This window comes from Gavia stellata, chromosome 12, assembly GCF_030936135.1.
Source record: "Gavia stellata isolate bGavSte3 chromosome 12, bGavSte3.hap2, whole genome shotgun sequence".
Lineage (NCBI taxonomy): Eukaryota > Metazoa > Chordata > Aves > Gaviiformes > Gaviidae > Gavia > Gavia stellata.
Window position 1 is genome coordinate 11,896,406 of NC_082605.1, and position 21,263 is coordinate 11,917,668.

Consider the following 21,263-nt stretch of genomic DNA (forward strand, 5'->3'; position numbering starts at 1 on the left):
AAAGTACAGGGTGGTGCGAGTGAGGCAGAGGCCGGGGGACGCCCGCGGCGGGGGCCACTGGAGCTGGTGGGGGACACGGCCATGCTCTTTGAGGAGTACCTGTTGCAGGGTGAGTGCAGCCCCTTCGCCCTGGAGCGGGCGCTGGCTTTGGGAAGGGGGCAGGAGAAATCAGGGTGACCCCGCACCCCGCAGGAGGGACATGTTTCAGTAGCCGGCAAAGGGGTGTGCCAGCAGATGGGTGGGTTGGGTGAGGTGGCGGGGTGGGTAACGGGGCCTTTGCCTTCCCCGCCTGCCCCAGGGCTCAGGCAATGCCCAGGCAGTGCTGGACCCCGGGGACACCCTGCTGCACCGGGTGGGTGCCGTGGGGCTGGGGCCGGGGGTTTGCGGGTGCAGGACAGGGTGGCGGTGGCAGCGGGGACACGGGCACGGGAGGAGCTGCCGGTGACGGTGCATCGCAGCGGGGATGCTCCCGGGCAGGCAGTCCAGGTGACAACCGCCTGTCCCCAGGAGGGGGCTCTCCCCTGCTGCCCCCCTCGTCCCAGGGGCACTGAGCCCCTGCTAGCGCCTCCCCCTTTCCCTGTCCCGCCACATTGCCCCATCTCCCCTCCCCGAGTCCCAGTGTGCCCCCCCTGCTCTGGGGCCCCTCTGGCCCTGGTGTCCCCCGCGCTCCCCGGTGCCCCACTCTGCCCTCCCCCGGCCCCCCCAGGGTGTCCCCCTGCCCAGTGTCCCTCCAGTGATCCCAGTGCCCCCTCCCAGTCCCGGTGTGTTCCCGCCCCCGTGCTGTGTCTCCTTCAGTGTGTCCCCCGGTACCAGTGTCTCCCGCCCCAGACCGGGTGCCCTCCCCAGGCCCAGTGTATCCCCCCAGACCGAGTGTGCCCCCCAGTCCCACCGCCCCCTGCCAGCACTGCCCCTGCCCCAGGGCTCCCACCAGCCCCACGCCCCCTAGCCCCGCCCCCGGCCCTCCGCCAATCAGACCGCACCTTTCCCGGTCTGTCCCCGCCCTCTTCTCCTGTCAGTCACTGCTCCGCGCCCCGCCCGTAGCTCGGGCGGCAGCCGGGAGCCACGTCAGGGAGGGCGGGATCGCGCCTGCGCAATGTGGCGGGCGGCGACGGCAGTGACAGGCTGGCAGGAAGGGGTGGGGAGCAGGAAGGGGCGGGCGGCAGCACCGGCACCGGGACTGGCACCGGGACTGCCACGGGGCGGGAAGGGCCTCACCGAGGGGCCGCTCGGCAGCACCATGCTGAAGAAGTTCGACAAGAAAGACGAGGAGTCGGGTGAGGAGAGGCGGGGGGAGCCGGGCTGTGAGGGGAGGCCGGGGGGCCCTGTGAGGGGAGAGTCCCCCCTCCTGTGGGTAAGGGGGGAGTTGTGAGGGGAGACCCCCGGCGGACCCGTGAGGGGAGACTCGGTACCAGCGTTGCGGCGGGGGCTGACTGGTACGCCCAAGAGCGCAGCGAGAAGCACCGTGGAAGCACTAGAGCGGTCTGCTGCCGTCCTCCTCTCGCTGCTGCAACCAGAGGCCAAACCTGTTGCGTTGGCACAGCACAGCGACGTTACCTGCTGCAGGTGCAGTCTGAGACTAAATATAGAGCATATTAGCCCTGTTCACAGTTGCCCAACTCTCAAATCAGGTGCTAAAGCAGGGTAGAATCCAATTTGTAGTTTCTAGCGCTGTTTTCCTGACTCACATGATCTGCTCTTCCGTCAAGATTGTTGCCAGCTTCAGTGGGTCTGAAAGGCTGAGAGCACCGAAGAAACACGAAGTGATTGCTCGACCTTTCAAAACTTTAGGCCCGAGTAGTAAGGAAGAGGTTGATATTTTATGTGGTGTGTAATTCAGGTAGAATCAAGGCTAGATATGGCAGTATTTACTCTCGTGGTTGTGCCTTGTGATATCTTTTTCATCTTACTGTGAAGCTTCCTATGCAGCTTTTTCCGCATAACAGATTGGCGAGTCCTGAAGCGAATTGGTTCAGCGTAAATCTTCGTGATTGTTCTGTGTGATTGTGCTTGCTTTTTATTTTAATGTGCATTAAATGCTTTGCCCTCATTTCCGTAGTCCAAAGCCTCCAGTGACGTCTTGATAAGTGGAGAATTTAGTGAGGCAACTGTTGGAGGGAATTGCTCTTGGCTTTCATTTTTGGGGCTATTCTTCATTTGCATGTGCTGTACACTTCAAGGTATTGCGTCACCTATGGCCAAGGCTGGCAGGAGATGCACTGCCTTGTATTATGATGCTGACTCTTGTTGATTTCGTTCATACTGACAGCTCACAGAGCTCTCCTTTCTGGCACTGCTGCTTGCATGCTTCCCAACATTTTTTCTTTGCTATTGCCTTTATTCTCATCCTATTGCTTCTGTTCTGAATGAAGATTCATAGGATTTACTGCACCTGCCTTTCTCCTGTGGATTGTGTGTATGTCCAAAATGTACAGCCTGAGTGCTTGTTGTTCTCGGTCTTAGGTGGAGTGCATCATCCCTGAATTTACAGGCCTTTTATATCCATTCATTCCATGTAGAGGCTAACAGGACAGTCTTTTTGTTGAGATGAGTGCGTCTGCTAAATTGGCTTCTGTTTCTTTGCTTTCCATGGATCGTTTAGGTAGTCTTGGATGAGCTGCTTCCACTGGCTCTCAGAAATGCCCTTTGAGATGTTATTTTGGGTATATCATTGTTCTGAGATCCTTGCTCATCCAGTGCTCAGTCAGTGATTTTTCTCTGCAAATCAGTACAAATTGTTGTTAGTCATCCAATACTAGGAGCTTTCTGAACACACATCCTCTGCCTTTCCTGCGTCTGTTTCTCCTCTGATGGAAACCTACTTTGACACAGGGTGCTGTGAGGACCAAGACCTCACGTGTGATATATTTCAAGATCCTTAGTGCTATGAAAGACGAAGAGGTGGTGCTCTGTTGCTGATGGATGATTGTAGACATGCTGGGCCATGGGAAACCCTGTGCTGCTAGGAAGGTTTTTTTGGAACACATTCACATGCTCATACTAGAACTGGTTCATAGTCATACTAGAGACATTGGGTTTGTTTTTTCCCCATGTTTTCTTCTCTTCCCAGCCCCACATAAGTGTCTGTGCTTTGTTTGGCCACCTACTGCATTTGCAAAATTCTCCTGAGCCAGATGAGGACAATTTATGAACTGGGAAGGAGCCAGGGTGTAGATGTGTTTGTCTTTAGGTTTAAGACTTGCTCTAGCAAAGGCTTCTGGCACCAACGTAGGATGGTTCAGGCCCAGGTCAGATCAGAGCTGGGCCCAGGAGCTGTGCTTTCTGGCGGATCAGGCTTATTAAACATTGGAACAGTGCTGGAAATGGCTGCGTTTTTTGTCCCAGAGCCAGGCTGAACATAGGTACTAATTAAAACCTGCTTATCAATAACTGGCAGCTTTTGAAAAGCTGCAGCTCACAAATGCTTAGGAGGCAAGCTAATAGAGACTGTGCTGAGTGATAGTGCTTCTCCCTCTGATTTTTTCATCCTTAATTGGTGAGGTTTTTAATTATTTAATATAATTTATTCTATTAAGTGGAACAATGAAAGTTACTCTGTGTCCAGACTCTCTAGTCTGCTGTCTTGTTCTCTTAATTAGTGATAGAGCCAAAAATACTTTACTGGTGGATTCCTGATTGGTTTATAAGGGAGGGATAAAGCACTCCTGACTCACCAGTCTGGCAAGCAATGCCTCTTTTTGTCTGAGCTTTTGTTTCTACGCCTGTCTTATTGATGCTCTAACTGTCAGCAAGCTCCCAGCCCAGGGGCTGGAATAGGTCTGTGGGGATAACAGCGGAGCACAGTTACTTTACAGCTCATCAGTCTACCTCGGCTCATGGCTAGTTACTTCTGGAGGGGATGACAAATCAAAGAACGTCCTGTCTGCTCTGCCTTTCCTAATTGCTATGAAGACAACCAATTAATATCACTTAGAAGAGGGAGCTCTGTTTTCTTGGTGTTCATGAAAAAGTTAACCCAAAATGCTCATTCTCTTTTTAAAGTATGGGCATGGTTAGAAAGTTGCTTTCCCATAGCACTGTCCCTGGAAAGACTTTTACTCTTTATTTTGCAGGTGGGGGTTCCAACCCATTCCAGCACCTGGAGAAGAGTGCAGTCTTGCAAGAGGTAAATCCTCAGATGCTCTCCTCTGTGTACCCCTTTCTGTCTAGAGTCTGTCCCTCTCTTGAATGGGTCACTGGAGAACTTCAGCAAGGAAGTGGAGTTTTGTTACAGTCCTGCTAGCTCTGAAAGAAATCGGCAACACTCCCGTTAGTTCTTATTTTGTTGTTGGAGGGAGGAAGGTAGAAGGTTGAAATGGTCTCTGTAAAAAATTAAAGACTATGAACTATAAATAGTAATAAAATGAATAAAATTATCTGGGAAAGCTCACCCAAAACCAGGAAGGTTGGGAAATTGGCCTTGGACACCCCAAATTTCTTGTAGATGATGAAGTTAATGAGCAGGGTGTGAATGGTCATTGAATAGTCTATGATTTTGCTCTGAAAATATGCCTTTCTATTCAACAGCAGATAAACTTCTCAATCCCCAGACCCTGTTGTTTCAGCATTATCTGTTTGCTTGCAATGTTGTGAATGGTGTTGACTCCTGTTACCCTTGCAGAGCTAGCGTACATCTGTCAAAGAGTAGTATTTTAGCTAGCACTCATGATCCAGACTTGTGTGGGTGAAAGTGTGATGAGGATTTGGCCTTTAAACCTTAATTGCACTTGAATTTGCGATCCCAGGATGAGACTGTAGAACTAGCTGTTTAAAAGGGGACCATGTTTAACAGGAATTGAGGGGAAATCTGATCCGAAGTCATTAAGAATCAAGCCATACCTTGCCCACGATTTGTTGTTTGTATCAGTGGCCAAGACCAGACAGGACAGGGTTTCCGAGGGTGCGCTGGTGTCAACGTCCTTGTCTGTGCTTTGTTTCCAGGCACGGGTATTTAATGAGACTCCCATAAACCCACGAAAATGTGCTCACATCCTCACCAAGATCCTGTATCTCATAAACCAGGTAAGGGAGAGAAAATTACACCTATACAGAGACACCTGCAGCAGGCCCAGACCTGGTTGTGGTAACTGGGATTTCCTTCCTTCTTTCCAAACATTTTCTAGGGGGAGCACCTTGGTGTCATGGAAGCTACCGAATCCTTCTTTGCAATGACCAAGCTGTTTCAGTCCAATGATGTAAGTCTGCTTGTTGTTTTCTGCTGTATTTATCTGGTGAGACAAGTTGTCAACAGTGTCTTTTTCAGCCTCGAGATGCGCCTTTTTATACAATCAGCTTTTCCGTCCTGCCTGGAGCTACCCGATCTGAGTGGGAAGAGTAAGGTGAAAGTTCAGGAACAGAGATCAGCTTCCTAGCCCTTCCCAGACCTTGTAGCAGCCTGACTGAAGCATTCTCTGTTCTTGAGACAGAGATTCATCCCTCTGAATTGCTGTTTAACTCCTGAGATTATGCTAGGCACAGATCAAGCCTATAATCAGCTAGAATACTCTATGCTTTGTGCCCAGCATTAAAAGATCCTTCTCCCTGCTGAGAGTCAACAACAGTGTGTCCTGAAGGAGGCCAGGAATTAGTATCTACCCACAGCAGTAGTACCATCACTAGTTGTCCCCCAAACCACAAGGCATTAAAATCATGAAACTGGTGTAGAAATCCCCAGACTCAGGAATATAAATTGCTTGCTTTCTTGCTTTTGAAGCAACAGCGTGCCTTCAGCTAATGATTTCAAGCTTTTCTCCTTGTTCATGTGAATGATAAGTGTAAGGTGAAACTGTAGATCCAGCTAAATCTGGTATTTCTGCAGCTTCACCCTAAGACTGAGGGATTTAGAAGAGGAAGAGGTGTTTTGTTAATCAATATGGGGTTTGTACATCTTTTACACTCAGGCACTGGGGCTCTCTGAAGGTATCAGGTTCTTGATCTTCACCATAAAATCACGGAAGCAGGGAAAACTGAGATCCCTTCCTATCTGGGATCCTCTCAGCTGATGTCTGTCTTCCCTTTTTCCTTGTCAGCCAACTCTTCGCAGAATGTGTTACCTGACTATCAAAGAGATGTCTTCTATTGCAGAAGATGTAATCATTGTTACTAGCAGGTCGGTCACTTCACTTTTCTTACGGTTATAGTCATGTGTCCTCCAGAAATGCCTGTCCAGCTTCTTGGAGATAACTGTAGTCCCTAAGCAGGGTGAGGATAGGGAGTGCCCTTGCTGAGGAAAATTTTTTCCTTTAAAAGAGGCCATTAAAATACAGACACTGAATGCCTAGTGATGTATGTGAAGTGTGCTGTGTCCCTATATACAATGCCCATGGGTGTTTGGATTGTCTCTCTTGGTTACATGATACTGCAGCACTGCTGGTTTTTCCCCTTTTGCAAAAGGCTGTTTCATTAAATCCTACTTTCCTGTCTGAATGCCTTGAAGCTTTTTGAAGATTTCTGGCATAAATCCCAAGGCTTTCAACAGGTAGGCAGGGATTTACTGTTCCTGTAGCAGCACAGGATGCGACTTCACTGAGAAAAAAAATTCCCTCTATAAGTCATTCCTGAATCGCTGCTCATACCACTGAAAAGCCGGTGCCATATCGGGAGACGGGAGCATGAGGGTACAGGGTCTGCTGAGTGTGGAGGTCATGCAGCAGGCAGAAGCCAGTCCCAAGTGCTGCGATGTGATGAACTCCTGTCCCCTCGTAGATGTCTTACACTGACCAGGATCCTGGGGAAAGGGCAGGAATGAGCCTTCAGTAAAGAAGGCAAATGGCTCAGGGGCATGTGTGTGGACTCCAGCCCCCCATGGTGATCAGCTCGTACAGCCTGCTGATGGACTTGGAATCCGAATACTGATCTTTTCCTGGGGCCTTCCCACTTCGGTGGGACTTGCCCGAGACCTGCAGTTGCCTGCTTGGCATTCAGCTGTGATCCTGGCTGCCTGCTGCTCTGTGTGCACTGTGCATGCACCTGAGAGCTGCTGGCTCAGGAGTGCAGTACTGAGAGCTTCCTGTTTTCAACCAGTTTAACCAAAGACATGACTGGGAAGGATGACAATTACCGAGGCCCTGCTGTGAGAGCGCTCTGTCAAATCACTGATGTAAGTGCTGCTTTTCCCTTGGGGCAGCCCTAGGCCCTTCACCTTTCCCTACTCCACCCCATCCCACCTTTCACTCTGCTTTTCATGCCTTTGCATCTCCCCTTTCACACTCCTAATGGCTTTTCCACATCAGCTGTTGTTTCCTTCTCCCTGCAGAGTACCATGTTGCAGGCCATTGAGCGCTACATGAAGCAGGCGATTGTTGACAAAGTGCCAAGTGTATCCAGCTCTGCTCTGGTGTCCTCCTTGGTACGTACTCCCTGCAGGGTGGGCCTGAGGGACAGTCAAGCTGGGAAGCAGTCATCTGCAGTGGGATTGGACATCTTGGGAGTTTCAAGGTTTCATTCTTTGAAGTGAGGGACTGGAGCTGACTTTGTGGGATATCATCAACCTCTTGAGGCCACGGCCATCATGGCCAGGTCTCTGCACGCTGATCTTCTGCTCTTCTATAAGTTGCTGCCACCAGCACCATCATGGGAAAGGCTTGCTGCTTCTTAATATGAGCTGTGATTCCCAAAGCTTCCTCCATCCTTCTCTCACGGGTTGTCTGTGGCTTTGTCTCTCCCCCAGCACCTGCTCAAGACCAGTTATGATGTGGTAAAACGCTGGGTGAACGAGGCTCAGGAGGCAGCTTCCAGTGACAATATCATGGTGCAGGTAGGAAACCCACTGCCAACACAGGGAATAGCAGACAGCAGTTGGGAGTGGAGCAAACTGCTAGAGCTCAGCCAGGCACCTCTGGGCAACAGAGGGGATAAAAGTGGAAAGAGTATGCCATGGGTTTGTGACAATCTTTTTCACTGCACAGTATCATGCTCTGGGCTTGCTCTACCACGTGCGGAAGAATGACCGCCTTGCAGTCAACAAGATGCTCAGCAAGTTCACGCGCCACGGCCTCAAGTCACCGTTTGCCTACTGCATGATGATTCGAGTAGCCAGCAAGCTGCTGGAGGAAGAGGCTGGCAGGTGAGGGGGCTCCTTTGCCCTGCTGGAAGAATTTCCTCAGGTCCTGCTTCCATCTCCTCTTGCAGGCTCACTTGCCATCTCATGAGGGCAATTATTTCTGTCTTTGAAGAGCAGTATATAGCTTCTACCTTTCAATTGTTGGGCAAAGGGCAGCAGAGAAAATACAGGATGCTTTCATGTTGTTATAGGATGGCTTCTGTGAGTCTTGTCTGTGTGCTTGCACATCAAATACCTTCTTGTTTCTCTGGACTGTTTTGCATAGCTTTTTCTTTATTGAGATATTCTACTTCATTTTCGCTGTCTTCTGTAATTGTTTGGCTACCATGTATGCAGTGTGGCTTCCTGGTGGATAAGACTTGTGGTGTGTACAGTCAACTCTCAGTTGTGAGGGCTAAGGAAGATTCCCTTTAGCCTGTGTCTTCTCAGAAGGCAGCCTGACTTCCAGACCAAGCATGCTGGAAGTACAGTATAATGACCACTGCAAAATCTGGGGACAGTGGATTTATGGCTGCTTTTACCTTTCCATAGGCTATGGGACCTGCCCGTTTCTGCTGCCAGATTCTTCGTTTCTGTTAGCATTTGTTTTAATTCATCCTTGTGGTTTTTGTCCCTTAGCCGCGATAGTCCTCTGTTCGATTTCATCGAGAGCTGCCTAAGAAACAAGCATGAGATGGTGGTCTATGAAGCTGCTTCTGCCATCATTAACCTGCCCAACTGCACTGCCAAAGAGCTGGCTCCAGCTGTCTCAGGTAAATGTGGCGCTCACAGCAATGGCGAGGGGATTATGGACCTGCAGTGGTGACAACTGCTGATTACCCCAAGAAACAAGGACTTTGTGTAGTTTCAGGCTTGTAATGTGGCCGTACCCTTTGTTGCTTTATGCTGCTGCTGAGAGCCTGTGGTGTGTGTGAGTAGCTTTGCTCCTATAAAGGTATTTGCCTGGTGTGTTCAAGTGTGGGTTACTGGAGGGGTCTTTATTCCTGTGAAACAGGGCTGAATTCTAACTGATAAATCTCCCTGCTTTAGACTGAGTGTAACAGTGCAAAATGCCAAGGTATTGGAGCTGCTTTCCCAGCTCAGTCCAGTCCACAGATTCTCCTGAGCTGAGACTGTTGGCAGGTAGGGAGGCTGTGTGTCACCTCTCTGCACAGGGAGGGTGCCCTTCATGGGCCAGCCCTGGGAAAGGAACAGGGTTTGCATAGAAATGGAGAACAGAGGTTCAAATTGACTTAATAGGAAAGATGACAAGGTGATGAAATTGGCTTTCAAGAGGAGCAAAAGATAGCAGCACCATGGAAGAAGAGGGAGGTGGGTAAGAGCTAGTTGTCAGCAGGGATGTGTGGCAAAGGGGACAACAGGGAGGGAGGGAGGAAGCTGGTAAATTCACAGTTGCTTTTTAAGCATGCTTCTAGTTATCTTCTGTTGCAGCTGTCTCTTCACTGAAGCTCTTGCTTTAGGTATGAAATACTTCTCAATAACAGATTGCCTAAATGTCTGCCTTTGTTGGTTTTCCCACCTTGCAGTTTTACAGCTGTTCTGCAGCTCCCCGAAAGCAGCACTGAGGTATGCAGCTGTCCGTACCCTCAACAAGGTAGGAGCCGGTCTCTTGGGAGCTGTAATAGTTTCTTAGGTGCGGGAAGGTGCAGACTTCAGAATAGAAAGGGGGACAGATTATGTGATGATTTTGTCTGAATAACCTCTACCTTGGGCTACAGCCTTGTATTTCATTGCTTTCTGGGTGGAATAAAACCTCAAAGAACACTTTACAGAAGGGGGGGAAAAAAAAAAGCAATCATGTTCACAGGTCTCTCTAAGAGTGTCACTGGTACTACAAGTTACTGCTTTTCCTTCTGAGCTTCCCATTGTGAAGGAGCTCCTTGGAAAACAGGGATCAAACCTTGATGTTGCTTCTTGCCTGCTCCATGGCAGTCTTTGCTCCAGCTTTTCCCTTGACCTTGTCAACTCTAAAAAGAAAAAGGCAGAATGGCAGTGTCTGGTAACTGCTGTACTTCCACCCACAAAGCTGTTCTGCACAGCTAGGCTCTATGAATTTTTGGTGGGAGTTCATAGCTTGCTTTGAAGAATCTGAACCTTAACATACAGAGGAGAGTGAGAGAGTTAAAAATAGTAAAAGATTGTTTATTACTGCTGCTTCTCTTCCAGCAAGAGATGCAATTCTGCAGGAAGAAAGAGCTTGTTACTTTAACCTCAGATGAGTTGTTTCTCTAAGATGACCCTTGTGTACAGTCTGTAGCATTTATTTTTATAGGAAGGAGCAAGAGCTTATAGAGACTTAGTGTTTTTTGCTAGCTGGGCCTTTGTGTATATTCAGTGATTTCCACTCTTTCTTCTCTGCTCTAGGTGGCCATGAAGCACCCATCCGCTGTGACTGCCTGTAATCTAGACCTGGAGAACCTTGTGACAGACTCCAACCGCAGCATAGCCACCCTGGCCATCACCACGCTGCTGAAAACCGGCAGTGAGAGCAGCATTGACCGGCTCATGAAGCAAATCTCCTCTTTCATGTCAGAAATCTCAGATGAATTCAAAGTAAGAAAGTGGGAGGAGAAAGGACATGCAGGTTCCTGAAGAAATCTCTTGGTCTTTGTCCGTGTTTGTGTGTGTAGTCTGAAACCTGCCTGGAACCCCTTCCAGCAGCTGGGCTGCAGCATATTTGTAGGGAAAAGAAAGAATATGAGGCTATTGGCCTAAGCCATGCCTCAGTTGTACAGTACCCAGCTCCAAAGTCACATGCTCTCTTCTGGGGAAAAGCCCTTTGAGAATTAAATCTCTTTTTCTTCTTTCCAGTGGCTTTTGGTAGAGGCTGGCCAGTGCATAAAGATCAATCTCCTCCAATTCCTAGGATTGTACCTCCTGGAACTGCATTTGTTGGATAAGCAAAATCAAAACCATAGTTTCCAGACTAGGGACCAGAACAAAATTGACACAATTCAACTATTTTTTTTTCCTGCCCGGTGAGACAGAATCCTTTTTTACTTGACCCACTTTTCCTCCAGGTTGTAGTGGTGCAGGCCATCAATGCACTGTGTCAGAAGTACCCTCGCAAACATGCCGTTCTCATGAACTTTCTCTTCACTATGCTTCGGGAAGAGGTAAGTTCGCAGGACAACTACTTTGTGTTCCTTGTTTGTATGCATGAACTGCAGGACTGCACAGTGGCCCCTGTGAGGGTCAAGCTTTTTCTGATAATGCTGTGCAGTAACAGCCTCTCTCTAAAAGGCTTGCAGTCTAACTGGAAGAAATGTCCAGCTGTGCACAATAGTTTTACACATACTGCCAGGCATATTTTTAATGTGATTCTCATTCTTTGATTTTTCTGGGTGTTTATTAACTCTCAAAGCAAATGCAGGCAACAGCAGATCTGTTGGCAGTCCATGTGTGTTTCACATTTGAACCAGCTTTCTTTTATACTTTGACAGCAAATTCCAAGAAGTTTTGTCTTGTGCACAAAGATTTGATAACAACCTATTTATTGATGACACAGGACCACTTTTGTTCTGTTCTCTGTGTTGTGGCAGTGAAGGGATCATGAGTACCTATAACCATTCTCTGCATCCAGTCAGACATAGAATTGCAGAAAGACAGCTTTACAGAGGTTTGCTGAGGCCATTTCTAAATGAGCTAACGTGCCTGCAACACCACTGGCACCACTGGTTGCTCTGACATCACTTTCTGCTAATTACAGCCACTTGTTTGGGAACAAACAAGAGCATCTCACTTTGCTCCTGTGAAAAATGGACGATTCTCCTTCCCCAGATTTTCTGTGGGTGGATGGTATCATTTTGCATGTGGTTTTGTAGTTCAAACCATTCTGGTTTACAGCGTTCTTTAATCCAGAAAGATCCCCCAAGTGCCCAGCACTGTGCCTGTAATTGACAGAGGATAGTGTGCAGTTTAATCCCCTGGTGTGAATTGAAGATGCTAGTAAATAATGTCTGAAGATAACCAAGCATTAACGGCATGGCAGGTTATGGGGTGTGCCTGGGGACGTATTGATTGCCTGTCTTCCCACACTAACGGGGCTGTTTGCTGAGTCCTGCTGTGGCAGATATGATCCTTAATGTATTTCTCTTGTGATTCATCCTCAGACGTCTGGTGCTAAAGGGGAGAGGGTTGGGTTTTTTCTCCTCCCATATGGCTGTTTTTATGCACTAATTCTAGCAGCAGAGGATTTTGAAGGAGATGTAAACCCTTCAGGCTGATGGATTCTTTTACCCTCTTTAGGGCATGTTGTTTTCTTCACTGCAGCCATTCTGAAGGGAGCTGGCAAGAGAGCTTGGGTATTCGCTGGTCCTCTGGGTGTAAAGAGGGTCAAAAGTGGGGGCAGCATTACTGCCCTTCTCCTTTCAAACACAGATTAAAAGCATTGAGTGTGAGTGATCTTTTCAAAGGAAATTCTTTCCTGTCTGGCTAGTTTAGAGTCTTTAAAATACTTCGAGATTTCCAGCTAAGCAGTTTCCTTTGCTCCCTAGGGTGGATTTGAATACAAGCGAGCCATTGTGGACTGCATCATCAGCATCATTGAAGAGAACTCAGAGAGCAAAGAGACAGGCTTGTCTCACCTCTGCGAATTCATCGAGGACTGTGAGTTCACTGTGCTGGCCACTCGTATCCTCCACCTCTTGGGACAGGAAGGGCCCAAAACCAACAACCCCTCCAAATACATTCGCTTCATCTACAACAGGGTTGTCCTGGAGCATGAAGAAGTCCGTGCAGGTAAGAGACAGACCTGGAAAGCTGTCTGCCCTATGACAGATCTTCAAGGAAATATACTGCCTGAACACCTCTGCTCTTGAGGATTGTGATTTGCTCTAGTCCTGGTCAGATCTTTTTACACAGCAAAGATCCTGCAGCAGTATTGATGGAAGAGGTGACCTGCAGCTGAGAAATGGGGATGGAGATGCAGTGACTCTGAAACTAGACAGAGGAAGCTTGCAGGCACTTCGCTGTAATACATCTGCCTCTTTCTAGTCACAGTAATGCTTTATACTAGTGCCAGCATCTCTGACGTGGCATTTGAACAAGGCCAGGAAGTGGAGGAAACTTCAGATAATTTCTTTGCTTTCTAATTCTGTTTTCATGATTTGTGCTACAGGTGCTGTAAGTGCCCTGGCCAAGTTTGGAGCCCAGAATGAGGAGATGTTACCCAGTATCTTGGTGTTACTGAAAAGGTGAGTTGTACCTCAGAGTTTCTCAACATCCTGGGTGGAAACCTCTATCTGCTTGAGAGCTTGTTAGGATCCCCATGCAAGTCTAGTCTCTTCTATCTGTGAATCTGAGAAGGTGCAGTGGGTACCTGGGATCCTGTGATGGGATCACCACTGCATTCAGCACCACAAAGTGGACAGAAGCCAAGTGTGGTAGATGATTGCTTTTCTAATACAATTACTAGATTGCTGGTTGTCTCCTATGGCATGTTCTTTCTGGCCCTGTAAGGTGGCTTAGTCACCTGGATTCATTTGCATGGACTCTGCTGCCTTGCACTGAAGAAAGTTTTCCACTTTCCTCTCAGGTGCGTGATGGATGATGACAATGAAGTGAGAGACAGAGCCACCTTCTACCTGAATGTCCTGGAGCAGAAGCAGAAAGCCCTCAATGCTGGCTACATCCTGAATGGTAATGCAGGAAGTCCTCAAAACAAGTCTGCACCTCTTTCCTGATTTAACAAATGACAAAGAGCTGGCATTATTTGTGGTTTCAGTGACCTGTCCCTTCTGTCCCCAGGTTTAACAGTGTCCATCCCTGGCTTGGAGAGGGCTCTGCATCAGTACACCCTGGAGCCCTCTGAGAAACCCTTTGACTTGAAATCTGTTCCTTTGGCAACAGCTCCTATCATTGAGCAAAGAGCAGGTGAGGAACAATGCCCTGAATGCTGATCCAGATTGCTAGCAGCTCCAGCCCTCGGACAACAGACTACATTGGGCCTGCTGGGAATTGCTGAGCTCCATCCTATTTGAATTTTGTGGGATAACATCTTCTGTAAAGACAAAGGGCAACAAATCTGGTTGCTCCCACATCAGTGTTTCGGTTTAGTCCAACTGCTAATAATAGTAATAGTTGGTAATCCTCACTGGAGCTGCTGCAGTTCCAAAGGTGTTTAGGAAGCTAAATACGTGTGTCTAGTCCATAGCAAGATGAGAAATGAACTCCCTTCCTTTCCTTAGTCAAATCCAGACATTGATCTGTTTTTTGATTTAGTTACTTCTTACTCCTCAAATCTTTTGGGGTTTTTTTTGTTTGTTTTCTTTTTCTCTTGCAGAAAATGCCCCTGTTACTGTAGTCAAACAGCCAGAGAAGGTGGCAGCAACACGGCAAGAAATATTCCAAGGTAAACTGATGCGAGGCCTCTCCTGTGCCTGTGTGTGAGAACAATATAGCCACCTCTTGCTGATCCTGCCTTAGCCCCTCTGGCATTTTCCCATCTCCTTTCAGGGAGTGACATGGACTCCCAACTTTAAGTCAGCTGTTCACTCCTGGGGGTTGGGGGTGCCTGCAGTCCTGTTCTTTCTATCTTGCAATAGATGTGGGCAAAGGATGACTCTGCCTTTCATTTTAAAAGTCCCTAGTGAATGTTTATGGATGTTTGATGGATAGCTCCTTGCTGCAGCAGCTTCTGGCAGCTTAAACAAGGGCTTTGAAACTGCCAACACCTTGCTGTGGGTTGGGGAAGGCAATGGTTTCTGTGTCCTCTGTTTCAGAGCAACTGGGGGCGATCCCAGAGTTTCGGGGACTGGGCCCGCTCTTCAAGTCTTCCCCAGAGCCTGTCGCCCTGACAGAGCTGGAGACAGAGTACGTGGTTCGTTGCACCAAGCACATGTTTGTCAACCACATGGTGTTCCAGGTGGGTAGCTATGGCATGTAGTACTGAAAGAGAATTGGAAAATAGGCTCCTGACCGGTTAAAAGCTCCACTGGGGAGAAATAGCTCAGGGATATCTGTGTTCAAAGCATGTCACTGCAATGAGGAGTCCTTAGTTTCTCATCCAGGGCAGCAGAGCCCCAGAAAAAATTAATTAGGGAGCGTGTGTGTGGCTGAACAACACTTACACGTACAGTCTAAATAAATCGGACAAGCGCTAGGTGGGGCTCTTCTCACTGAGCAGTTGGCAAGGGGAGCTGTGTTCTTTCCTCAGGGTCCCCAAGCAGGTGGTTGGGCATAAAAGAGTGACGCTTACTATATCTGAGAGGCTGAAAAGAGTACCTAAGAAAGGGACATGGCAGGGGAGAGCTCTTCATCCCCGACATTTTGTTTTAGCCTATGTAGTATAGGTGCTGTTTTCTGTAAGTCTTGGCCTTGGCTGTACCACCCTGCTGCTACATGTAAGATGTTAGGATTGATGTGCCAGCATCTTTGCCTGGGCCTTGGGGAGTTCAAAGCACAGCGAGTCCTATGTTAGCTTGTGAGCAGCAATATTTTGTCCTTAGCCAGCTCCTTCCTCAAAAGCTCTGAACTGCTTACACAGCCCTCATAGGGATTGATCTTTCTGTTGTCCATCTACTAGATGCAATTGTATGAGGTTAAGTGACTTGTCATTGCAGCTGGAACGAAGTCTAATCAGCAAGTTTAGACTTGCTGAAACCATCAACCTTGTGGAAACTTGCTCAAACTATCCCTAGTTTGAGCTGTGCAAAGGTTCATCTTCCCATCTGCTGTGGGGCACTGTGTCCCTGTAGCATCAAGTAAGATGTAGGCAACACAGTACTCACATCTGCATACAGCAAAGAATTAATCCGGGAATTGCCATTCAGGGAGAAAGGACAAGGTACATTTAGAGGAAAAAGTTCCATACTAACTGGTGAACTGGAACAGGCAGAAGCTGATACATCCCTGCCCTTGCTGAATTTGTGCTCCTGCCTGGGTTGCAGGGGGCAGGCATTGGATAATTGTGTGCTGGCTCACTTTAAGTGTTTTTTCCTTAAAAAAAAAAAAAAGTTTGCTGGAGCACTGGAGTCCCCTGCAGGGTTTTAGTTTCTCCCCTAAAGCATGTAAATGAGTAGTTTTTAGTCTCAATTGCTCTGTGACTAAACTGGAACACATGAGCCTTATGACTAGCCAGCTGATAGCGAGGGATGGACTGTTGAAACACAAAGAGCTAGGGGTTCACAAATTGATACCATGCTCCCACTCTGCCTAAAGTGAGTCTGCTATTAGATCTATAGCGAGCAGCTTCAAGCTGTTGCTGCTTTCCCCTTCGCTGTTTAGTTTGACTGCACGAACACCCTGAACGATCAGATCCTGGAGAATGTCACAGTGCAGATGGAGCCAACAGAGGGGTATGAAGTCATTGGCTACGTACCTGCCAAAACCCTGGTGTACAACCAGCCGGGTACCTGCTACACGCTGGTGGCACTGTCTGAAGAGGATCCGACAGCAGGTAAACAGTTTTCCCTCTGTGTTTTCCTGACGTCCCCCAAATTAAGCATACCGTATTGATCGCCTCCGCACATTCTACCTTGTATCCTAGCCAGATATTTATAGCCTGTGTGTGGGTGTAGCCCTGAGTGATAATGAGCATGACTTTTCTTTGCTGTTTGGGGGCTGTCAGGCCTCCTTTCTCCTCTCCTGGTTCTCTTGTGCTGTAACATTGTCAAGTCAGGCTATGAGAGCTGGCAGATGAACATTCAGCTCTCTGCTGAGTTATCTCCCATGCACCCTGGCGTGTCCTTTAGCCTGTCTATTCTTTGTATTAGTATGTGGGGAGGCTGGTACTTGTAAAGTGCTGTGAGTGCCCAGATGCTCTGAGTAGAAAAAGGGTGTTTCAGACAAACCGCTAGAATTTCAGGGATCTCTATTTGAACTGAACATCCCCTCATTTGTCACTGTCCAGAACATGAACCAGGTATTACCTGTGCTTTGGTCTCTCTGGTTTGTGTGCTGGTACTGTTTACCTGTGTGTGTTGCTGCTGTTCACCCAGCAGTGCCCATCTTCTTGGGGGTGAGTCATTGCTTCCTCTCCCAGCTGAGTGGTATTAATCAGCTGCTGTGTTGCAGTGCAAGGTGGTTTCATCTCAGAGGCACACGAAGTGATCCCTAGATAAGGATCTTGCCTCTTCACAAGGTGCTGGTGGGACATGTTTACTTAGTATTCGCAACACAACTTGAGGTTCATCAGTAAGAGCACTTGGTCTGAGGATTATGATCTTGTACAACCGTGATGAGCCTATCTTTATCACTGTTTGCTAGCCTTTAATATTACAAATAAATACTTTGTCCTTGAGAGACAGAAACTGTTGGAGAGCCCTCTCTAGGTCATTGGCTAAGCCTGTGCTGCAGACAGTGAGGGGGAGAACCCAGCTGCCCCAAATCTCCCAGCCCCGTTCTGCTGCAGAGGATTGCAGATCTGGTGGTAATGTGAGCTTTGCCTTTGTCTCCCCGTCTCCAGTGGCCTGTACCTTCAGCTGCATGATGAAGTTCACAGTCAAGGACTGTGATCCGAACACGGGTGAGACAGACGACGAGGGTTACGAGGATGAGTATGTGGTAAGGAGCTGGGCGTGTACTTGATCACGGAAACTGCTGTAATTTTGACCGGTTTTGTGATCTGTACTCAGATCCCTGCAAGCAGCTATGCAAGCGACTGTGCTGACACTGATGTGGGCAGCGTTGTGTGAAGAGTGGGTTCTTGCTGTCCCTGTGGTGTCTGTCCCAGGATGCAGATGTGGGTTTGGAGAGCTTGCTTTGTCTCGTTTGGAGTATCCTCCTGTTGCTCTCCAGGTGGATACCTGACTGTGCAGGATACCTATGTTTTGGAGGCCATGGTATGTCCCCAGGTTTGGCTGGCTGTGCCCTACAGGCTCCAGCAGTTGCACAGTCAGGTTTGAGGAGACAGAGGGCTGTTGGACATCTTTTGTTCCCTTTGAGTTGCTCTCTGTGGTGGCACAGTTAATTGCCCAGTGGCTTGCCTCATACAGGCAGATTGCTGTCCTTGTTCTTGCTCTGGGGAAGGTGGGGCTTTTCCCTCCCCAGCACCGAGACTGATGAAAGCACCGATGCTGCAGAAGCACATCTCTTCCAGGCTTTTCCATTTCCAGGATGGCTATTGTACCACAAAGGAAGAAGCTGAACTTCTGCTTGGTCAGAAACTGGGACTGGCTCACAGAGGGTGGTGTTTACCCTCCAGAGAGGAAGGGATATTGTGACACAACCTCAGCTTGCCCTGTTAGCTCCAGAAGCTGTTTTCTGTGCATTGCCTGTCACTGCTGCAAATCTGATTAGAGGCACTGCTGTGCAGTGAGTCACTGAACACGGCATCCAGCATCCTCCCAGAAGGAGCGGGGAGGGTTTTTCCCAAAGGAACATGCAAGGTTAACCCCTATCTCTGCTTCCCACCACTCACTAGGGCATTTGAGTGATATTTAAACAAACTCTTCCATGTGTTTCAACTAGAATCAGGAGGAGGTTCTTTCCTGCAGCAATTGTTGAAATGAATGCAGGCTGGTGTTTGGTCAGCTCTGGCACTGACTGCTCTTTGATACATGCTTTGGAGGGACAAGCCCACTTCTGCCTTGCATAGATGTAGTCACAGCTGCAGTTCAGCTGACACGGCATGCAGCATTAGTTGATAGCAAGAGTCTGACTATGTCTCACGCTGCTTTACCAGCCTACAAAATGATAAGGCAGAAAGGCAAAATAGAAGCTTATGTGCATTCCAGGGAAGCAAATGCTGCATCTGTGTGAGCACAAGCACCTATTCCTTAGCTTTTTTTTTTTCCTCTGTTTTGGATGTTTGTCCAGTGCTTTGATCTCTGTCAGTCCAAGGGCTGTGCTCAGAGTGGGAACCTGCTTTGTAAACCCTGGAAATGGCATGACCAGTGGCTTTCCCAGGCCTAGCAGTTGCTCAGCCAAGCGGTGTTTGCTCGAGCAAACCAGAAGGGGCAGGACTTGCTCTGACGTACCCATGAGTGGAAGTGGAGGCTGTCTCCTATATTCACCTGATCTTGGGGAATCCAGTCTAAAGTTCACTCTGGAGAGAGCAGGGTTAAGAACAACCATGTTTCACTTGAACCTCTTCTACCACCAGCTTGAAGACCTGGAGGTAACAGTGGCTGATCACATCCAGCGAGTTCTGAAGCCAAACTTTGGAGCAGCCTGGGATGAAGTGGGTGACGAGTATGAAAAAGAAGAGACCTTTACTTTATCTGCTGTTAAAACCCTTGAAGGTAAGGCGGTGCCTGAGCCCAGCAGAGCTCTTAACCTTCCCTCCAGCAGGCAGAGTCCAGAGGTACAGTCTGGCTCACTTTAGATGTCTCACAGAAAGGCTAATGGGGCAAAACCCTTCACAAGCTATTTCACCACAGCTGTTAAATGCAGAATTACAGTTACCGTGATAATAAGTTAGTTCAGGTTTTGAAAAACCAAAAGAGTATTCTGGGCCCTGTGGGGACCAGGCTGGATTGTGGGAGGCAAGGTAACATCTTGCTTTGCTCTCGCACTCTATGCTACCAAGCAGACAGACCATAGTTCAGCTGTGAGCTCCCACTTTCCTTCTTGAGACCAGTAAGAAAAGATGCAAAGAGCAGAAGACATGAGATCAGTGGGCAGGCTTGTGGTGTAAGCCCTCTTCTCTTTCATCATCTATTAAAGAGTCCTTTTTTTTTTTTTCCTGAGAAGCCTGTAAAAACTCCAGTCTTTTTTTGATGGCTTAGAAGGGTGTCCTTGTCCTATAACCATCTCTGTGCATCCTTGCACAACGCCTTGGGCTTGAAATACCTTCCCTGAGGCGTTTTCAAATTCCTGGTGAAGACCTGTGTCTCCTGCAAGATGTCTCCTTCCTTCTGCGGCTGTCCCCAGAGAAGCAAGCAGGCTGTCAGGGTTGCACAGGAGAGGGCAGCTGCCTGCACACTTACTACTTCCGTTGTCTGACTCATTCACCCTCCTGTTTCTGTTGCACCTTTGCCGCATCAGATAACAGAACTGCCATGTGGTGGTGGGTTTTTTGTGTGTTGCCTTTGCCTCCCTGGTGGCCTCTAAAATCACGACACTGGCCAATGCTATGTGTCCCTCAGGACAAGGAACATGAACCGTAACATGCAGGGAGGGCTTGAGTCACCTTTAGATGCTCTTTGTGTGTCCCTGTCAAGACACCTGTGACATGGAGCCTGTTTTATTTATTTCTTCTCAACAGAGGCAGTCAGTAATATCGTGAAGTTCCTGGGGATGCAGCCCTGTGAGCGATCAGATAAAGTACCAGATAACAAGAACTCTCACACATTGTACCTGGCAGGTGAGCTGTGGGGTGAGGTCTCTGCTTGAGGAGCAGCTCTTTGGGAGGTTGCACAGAGCTGCCTGTTGAAAATGAGGGCAGGAGTTTCTGATGGAGCCCACTGTGCTCCGGGTAGGATTCAGAGGGTTGTCCCTGCCATGGTTTCTGTCTCTGTAAGTGTAGAGCTGCTGGTGTTGGGATCAGGGAGGGTGCTGTGGCAGGGAGATGTTGGGATCAGCCCCAGACTCAGCTGGGTGGAATTTGCTGTCTTCATGATCTGTGGCATCCTGGTTTGGAGTGAGCCTGTGGGGGAAAGTACAGCACATTTGCCCAGCAAAATGGACGTGTACTAGAGCTCTTAGACAAGTGACTGGTAGTCACTGAAGGAGTGCCTGGATCTCTTCTCAGCTGGAGTTTATTTTACACTTTGCTTTCATGAGTTTTACAGTAGCAAGAGTCCCAGGTACAACATAATGAATGAGAAATGTGCTGCTCGAGGGTCTCCTGGCCCAGTGCTGGGGATTTGCCAGACTACCTGTGGGAAAGCTGCCCTTGCCGAGCATTAGCATTCACTTTTAGGCTTGCAGGGGAGGGCGGCCTGCAATATGCTCACTCCTTCCTCCCGCTCTCCCTTCCAGGTGTGTTCCGGGGTGGTCATGACCTCCTGGTACGGTCTCGTCTTGTCCTGACCGACACCGTGACCATGCAGGTCACTGCCCGCAGCGGAGAGGAGCTCCCCGTGGATGTGATCATGGCCTCTGTTGGATAAACTGCCTTTTCCAGGACTGTCCTGACACCGAGCCCCTGCGGGCAATGCTTCTTTCTCTGGCAGCAGAATAGGGATCACGTTCACTACAGCAGCTTTTGTGTTCTCTGCAGTACGGCTGTTCTTGAGGCTCTGTCTATAAAATAACGATGTTCTTAAGGTCTGATTTTACGAAGCTCTTTGTCCCTGCGCTGGAGGGTCTCGTAGCGGGC

At 48.6% G+C, this 21,263-nt stretch overlaps 1 protein-coding gene across 1 annotated transcript; it reads left to right on the forward strand.

Moving 5' to 3' along the window:
• The first annotated feature begins 1,189 nt into the window (after nucleotides 1–1,189).
• COPG1 (COPI coat complex subunit gamma 1) lies at nucleotides 1,190–21,210 on the forward strand. Its single transcript, XM_059823039.1, has 24 exons — nucleotides 1,190–1,274; nucleotides 4,071–4,123; nucleotides 4,939–5,019; nucleotides 5,121–5,192; nucleotides 6,027–6,106; nucleotides 7,021–7,096; nucleotides 7,253–7,345; nucleotides 7,667–7,753; nucleotides 7,905–8,062; nucleotides 8,678–8,811; nucleotides 9,586–9,653; nucleotides 10,424–10,612; nucleotides 11,080–11,175; nucleotides 12,556–12,799; nucleotides 13,179–13,254; nucleotides 13,596–13,699; nucleotides 13,808–13,933; nucleotides 14,343–14,411; nucleotides 14,782–14,924; nucleotides 16,286–16,457; nucleotides 17,466–17,563; nucleotides 19,104–19,242; nucleotides 20,208–20,306; nucleotides 20,924–21,210. Exons 1-24 carry the CDS (start codon nucleotides 1,238–1,240, stop codon nucleotides 21,052–21,054), a joined length of 2,625 nt encoding a protein of 874 aa, XP_059679022.1. The 5' UTR covers nucleotides 1,190–1,237; the 3' UTR covers nucleotides 21,055–21,210.
• The last annotated feature ends 53 nt before the right edge of the window (nucleotides 21,211–21,263 follow it).